Source organism: Mus caroli, chromosome 7, assembly GCF_900094665.2.
Source record: "Mus caroli chromosome 7, CAROLI_EIJ_v1.1, whole genome shotgun sequence".
In the NCBI taxonomy this organism is placed as follows: Eukaryota; Metazoa; Chordata; class Mammalia; order Rodentia; family Muridae; genus Mus; species Mus caroli.
The window spans coordinates 29,132,719-29,139,238 of record NC_034576.1 but is presented as its reverse complement, the minus strand read 5'-3'; the positions used below and the strand labels follow the sequence as shown (position 1 = coordinate 29,139,238).

The window sequence follows — 6,520 nt, the reverse complement described above, 5'->3', positions numbered from 1 at the left end:
GCCTCTGCCTCCCGAGTGCTGGGATTAAAGGCGTGTGCCACCACGCCCTGCTGAGCAGGTTCTTTATCTCCTTTGTGCATTATAAATATCCCCATATAAATATTTTCTCTTGCTCTTTGTGCATTATTAAAAAACTCATATAAATATGAGTTTTTAGAGATATGTGGTTACTTCAGAACCACCTCTCACTGAAGTGGGGCTACGACTGGGCTCTGAAGCATGAGTAGTTGGGCCCAGTCCTTTATCATTTTCCATGGACGGGATATCAAGTTTCCAAGACAGAGGTTTTCATGCTGGGGCAAGGAAAGGAAACATGGGCATTACAGAATGAGAGCCCATGCCAGCACTGTATAGGTGAGTGCATGTGACCCACTTAGGTGGGAGGCAAGAGATCTTCAGCAAAGCCGCTGTCTTCTTGCCTTTAGATTTGTGTTTTTTTTATTTTTTATTTTTTTTTACTTTTTTTCTTCACTTCACTTTCCCCATGACTTTATTCTTTATTTATACACACAGGTATTTACAAATCTTTCTTCATAATTACTTTGTGATATACAAATCCATACCCCCATACACCTCTTTCCTCCTTTCCCTGTGAGCTACTTCAGCTCTGCCCCAGCTAGCTCTCTTCCTGCTGTTTTCCTGGCCACTGCATGAGATTTGTCATTGCTTCCAGCTTACTGTACCTTTCCTTGAGCTTATGACCTGAGTATCCTTGTCACTTAACCTTTGGCAGTATCTGTCTGCTGTGTTTGACACTTTTTTTTAAAAGCTCTATTTATATGTGTGTGTGTGTATGGATGGATATATGTATATGAGTACACTGTAGCTGTCTTCAGACAGACCAGAAGAGGACATCGGATCCCATTACAGATGGTTGTGAGCCACTATGTGGTTGCTGGAAATTGAACTTAGGACCTCAGGACCTCTGGAAGAGCAGTCAGTGCTCTTATCTGCTGAGCCATCTCTCCAGCCCCATGTTTGACATTCTTAATCATCTTTTATAAAGCTTCATTTTAGTCCTGCCCAAGTGAGTCCACATTTGACAGGGTCTATCTTTCTGGTTAGCTGAGTTTTGTTGTTGTTATTTTATTACTGTACTTTACTGATGAGGCCTTCATTTAATTATAATTAAATTTATAATTATAAATGTATCTTTTATATATTATATACATGTAAATACATACATGTTAATTCTAATTCTGTCTTGGATTTATGATAAGGTGTTCTATTTCCCCCTTTCCCCCTCTTTGGTTCACATCCCCTTCTCTCCCCGCCATGGATCACTGATTTATATAATGGAGACGTCTAAAAACCATCTGTATTAGAAAGTTTAAAGTAAATTGGAGACATGTAACAGTTTACAGGCATGTCAGCTTTCTCTGTATCTCTTCTTTTTGCTTTACTTTGCTCACACCTGCCTTATGTAACGTATCTACCTGGCTGTTCCCTCTAAGTGATGTATTGTATGCCTGGATGTTTCTTGTCCCTTACAACTTTCTTCCTCAAATTGCCCCCCTCCCCTCTTCTCTGTGTTTGTCCATGTGTGCCCTGACAGACACCTTGCTGCACTGTTTCTCCTTTAGCAAGGAACTTGGCTTTAGAGCTGGGAATTCTGAAAAAGCCTCTTTGCATATCAAGCGAGAAGGTAGTTTTGCTCTTGCTTTGTTTTGTTTTGGTTTTTACAAATGATGTTTTCTCATATTTCATTCTAGAAGAACTACAGCAGATTGGTGACCAGAAAAAGACCTACCAGCAAATAGGACATAAATCAGCGAGTGATATGGTTTTCATCACAAAGACGCTGGGTGCAGGGAGTTGCTATGACTACCCAGGCATTAGGAAGGTGATTCATGTGAACTCATACATCGTTCTCCCTCCCAAGAGGCCACGTCACTGGGACCCGCCTGAGGATGAGCCCAAGCATAGTTCAGATTTACAGACTCATGATGGAAGTAATGGGCTGAAGAGAACTAAAAAGATTACTGACTATGGTAGAACTTCATCCTGTATCAACACTGAACATATTCTAACAGGAGAGAAATTACCGGACCATAATCAATGTGGAAAAGTCCTCGGTTATAAACAAATACCTTGTCAATATCAGAAAGTTCATACTGGGGAGAAATCATATGAATGTGCTGACTTTGGAAAGATTTTTACCCAGAAGTCACAGCTCAGAGTACATGTGAAGTCTCCTACAGGAGAAAAACTCTACGTGTGCGTCGAATGTGGAAAGGCATGCTCTCAGAAGTCAGAGTTCCTCACACATCAAAAAACCCACACCAGGGAGAAGCCCTATAAATGCGGTGACTGTGGAAAGTCCTTTTTCCAAGTATCTTCTCTGTTCAGGCACCGGAGGATTCACACTGGAGAAAAGCTCTACGACTGTAGCCATTGTGGGAAAGGCTTCTCTTACAACTCAGACCTCAGGATACATCAGAAGATCCATACAGGAGAGAAACGCCATGGCTGCGTCGACTGTGGCAAAGCCTTCACACAGAAGTCCACACTGAAGATGCACCAGAGGATCCACACGGGCGAGAGGGCCTATGTCTGCATTGAGTGTGGCCAGGCTTTTATCCAGAAGACACACCTGGTCGCACACCGAAGAATTCACACTGGAGAAAAGCCATATGCATGTGACAGCTGTGGCAAAGCCTTCCTTTCCAAGTCCCAACTCCTGGTCCACCAGCGAATTCACTCAAGAGTGAGGCCCTGTGTATCTCTCGACCGTGCGAAACCCTTCAGCAGCACTCCCAACCTCCTTACGCGTAAGAAAGTTCAAATGAGAGAGAAATCGTCCATCTGTGCTGAGTGTGGGAAGGCCTTTACCTACAGGTCGGAGCTAATCATTCATCAGAGAACGCACACCGGAGAGAAGCCTTATCAGTGCGGGGACTGTGGCAAAGCCTTCACCCAGAAGTCAGCCCTCACCGTACACCGAAGAATCCACACAGGGGAGAAGTCGTATGTGTGTGTGCAGTGCGGGCTAGCTTTCGTGCAGAGGGCACACTTGGATGCACATCAGGTGATTCACACTGGAGAAAAACCTTACCAATGTGGTCACTGTGGGAAATTCTTCACTTCCAAGTCGCAACTCCATGTGCACAAGCGGATTCACACAGGGGAAAAACCCTATGTGTGCAGTTACTGTGGGAAGGCCTTTGCCAACAGGTCAAATCTCATCACACATCAGAAAACTCACACAGGGGAGAAATCCTATGTATGTGCAAGGTGTGGAAAAGCATTCACTCAGAGGTCAGACCTGGTTACACACCAGAGGATACATACTGGAGAGAAGCCCTATGGGTGTAGCACCTGCGGGAAAGCCTTTACCCAGAAATCACATCTCAGTATACACCAGAAGATTCACACCGGAGAGAGACAGTACAAATGCCGAGACTGTGGGAAAGCCTTCAACCAGAAATCGATACTCATTGTGCACCAGAAAATCCACACGGGGGAGAAACCCCACGTGTGTGCCGAGTGTGGGCGAGCTTTCATCCGCAAGTCCAACTTCATCACCCATCAGCGCATCCATACTGGTGAGAAACCTTATGGATGCACCGACTGCGGCAAGTCCTTTACCTCCAAGTCGCAGCTCCTGGTGCACCGGCCAATCCACACCGGTGAGAAACCTTACGTGTGTGTCGAGTGTGGGAAAGCCTTTAGCGGCAGGTCAAATCTCAGCAAGCACCAGAAGACTCACACTGGGGAGAAGCCATACGCATGTTCAGAGTGTGGGAAGTCCTTCAGGCAGAAGTCAGAGCTGATTACACACCACAGAATCCACACTGGGGAGAAGCCGTACGATTGCAGTGACTGCGGGAAATCCTTCACTAAGAAATCCCAGCTCCAAGTGCATCAGCGAATTCACACAGGAGAGAAGCCGTACAGATGTGCCGAGTGCGGGAAGGCCTTCACCGATAGGTCCAATTTGAATAAACATCAAACAACACACACCGGAGAGAAACCTTATAAGTGTGTGGTCTGTGGGAAAGGCTTTGTGCAGAAGTCAGTGCTCAGCATTCATGAGAGTGTTCACACCTCGGCAGTATGAGAAAGGACCCATTGAGGACACGTCTTATGTAATTACTGTCTCTATAGGACAGAGTAATATGTATATTATTGTAATTAAAAATGCTACATGACAGTGTCACACAGTACTGCTCAGAAAAGGATCTCAGAGAAGGCACTGAATGGGATTATGGGGCAGGATATTTCTACTTGCTGAGAAGAAATTGCATCAATTTGACACAATAGAAGCTTTCTCATGGTAAAAAACACAGTGGAACATTGTCATCAAGTTCTTCACAAGAAAGATTGTGTCAACTCATGTTGATGCAAAAATCCTGTTGGTGGAATATGTCTACTGCCAACTAATTAAATGGTAATCTAATCTAATCTAATATGTACATGGCAGGGACCATCTTCTCTTCTGTCACTTGTTTGCTGCAAACATTAACAGACCTGTGGGTATGTTTGCATTCTTAGTCAGATCTAACATAACTGGCACATCCAGTCCTTCTGTTGAGAGACATACACTACAGGCCTGGGTGTGGCATTTCGTGCCAGTAATTCCAGCCTTTGGGGAAAGCTGAGGCAGGAGGGTTACCATGAGTTCAAGGCTAGTCTGAGCTACAGGGTAAGACACTGTCTCAAAAACAAGAGAAGGCCACAGTAAAGACACATCCTAACACGAACTTGAGAGTGTACGTGGCCTTCCTGTCATTTACACCAGGACGTGACACAGACTTTATAAGCTACCAGTGCTATCTTTGTAAAAAGACCAACATGTCTCCTACCTCAAGTATCATGTCTTTTGAATTTTCCTTACCCTCAGGAAGGCTTGAAGTAAAAATGTTGAGATCACCTGGGTCAAATTAAGACCCTTGTCCCACCGGGCATGGTGGCACACGCCTTTAATCCCAGCACTCGGGAGGCAGAGGCAGAGGCAGGTGGATTTCTGAGTTCGAGGCCAGCCTGGTCTACAAAGTGAGTTCCAGGACAGCCAGGGCTATACAGAGAAACCCTGTCTGGAAAAACAAAAACAAACAAACAAACAAAGACCCTTGTCCCAGTTTTCAATGCTCACGTGCCCTCCTCAGTGATCTTATAACTCAGCTCATTAGAACAGCCCTGGGGTTTGGGAGATAGCTCAATGCCTGCATGTACACAGGTTGAGCAGAGGCTGCCATGCTATCAGCATCCATCATTAGTTAGTGTTTCCTCAGCTAGGTGTGGTGCTTTGGTGAGAACCCCTCTTTAGAAATCACTTAGGGTGGGTGCAAGCGAGAAACACCAAGCAATGCCGCAATGGCTCTCAACCTCCCTAACTCTGCCACCCTCTAATACAGCTCCTCATGCCGTGGCGGTGACCCCAACCATATTTCGTTGCTACTTTATAACTGTAATTTTGCTACTGTTATTGATTGTAGCATAAATATTTTTGGAGATAGAGGGTCGTCAAAGGGTTGTATCACCTTCGTGTGATACAAGCCACAGCACCCTTCTCTCCCATATTCTTCAGACAAAGCAGTTGGCTTCTGGCTTCAGGGCCTTTTCATCTGTTGTGCCTCTCAAACAGCACAGCTTGTTTTATCTGGTAGCTTGCTCTAGCATGTCTTTCTTGCATGACCCCTCCACTTAGATCCTCCCTGTCTGCTTGGCTTAAACTCCTGGCCTCTCCTTTTTTTTTTTTTTTTTTTTTCTTTTTACCCTCTGAGGCACCCATGCCTTGTATATCTTACTTGTCTTTTGTTCACTCTAGAATGGTTTCCCCATTTACCATGACGAGTCCATACTCATGCCTGACTGTGCGTTGTGGAGACTGACCCTGGCTTGTCATACCGAGTTCCTCCAGTGCTTTCTATTTGGCTGCAGAGGAGGATCCAACAGAGATGGCCAACTTCCCTACAACTTTCCAGACTTTGCCTTCAGGCTTTACCTGATACTAACCTGCTTAATGAAAGGAAAGCTGGGAAATGTGTGGATGCTTCTTCCTGGAGTTCACTGCCACGATTCCAGAACCTCAAAGTGACTGGGGAAAAATTTAAGAAGCCCCTTCATCCTTCCCTCTACACACGCAGTTCTCTTCAACTCCACCAAGAACCCAAAGGGTAGACCTTTATCCCACTTCCCAGGGTACCCGAATCAGTGGGGTGGAGGCATCAAGAAAAGATGGTCTTTGAAAGTCAGGTGGTCCACCCAAGATAGGCAGTGGAAGGATTCAAGCAAAGCAGTGCATGGAAGATATGGGTATGGGACCAAGATCTGACACCGGCAGTGATGTGTAATGACTCTGGGCTTTCCTAGCAACTGCCTCATCTCACCTCACCTGGAAATGGGATAACTGGAGGTCAAACTGACCTAACTAAAGTCACAAGACAGTAGCAGGATCCGAAGAACCCACTGGGGCTTTCTTCCTTTCTTTCCTTCCTTCCTTCCTTCCTTCCTTCCTTCCTTCCTTCCTTCCTTCCTTCACTGGGGCTTTCTCCCTTCCCTTCCCTTCCCTTCCCTT

The 6,520-nt window shown here is 45.4% G+C and overlaps 1 protein-coding gene across 1 annotated transcript; it reads left to right on the top strand.

The window, feature by feature from the left end:
• Positions 1–1,717: 1,717 nt before the first annotated feature.
• Positions 1,718–6,206, top strand: LOC110297305 (zinc finger protein 27). Its single transcript, XM_029479694.1, has 2 exons — positions 1,718–4,390; positions 5,771–6,206. Exon 1 carries the CDS (start codon positions 1,781–1,783, stop codon positions 4,058–4,060), a length of 2,280 nt encoding a protein of 759 aa, XP_029335554.1. The 5' UTR covers positions 1,718–1,780; the 3' UTR covers positions 4,061–4,390; positions 5,771–6,206.
• Positions 6,207–6,520: the final 314 nt, after the last annotated feature.

What these genes read in the sequence shown, in the direction of transcription:
- LOC110297305 (XM_029479694.1), top strand. Translation starts at nt 1,781, where the DNA reads ATGGTTTTCATCACAAAGACGCTGGGTGCAGGGAGTTGCTATGACTAC.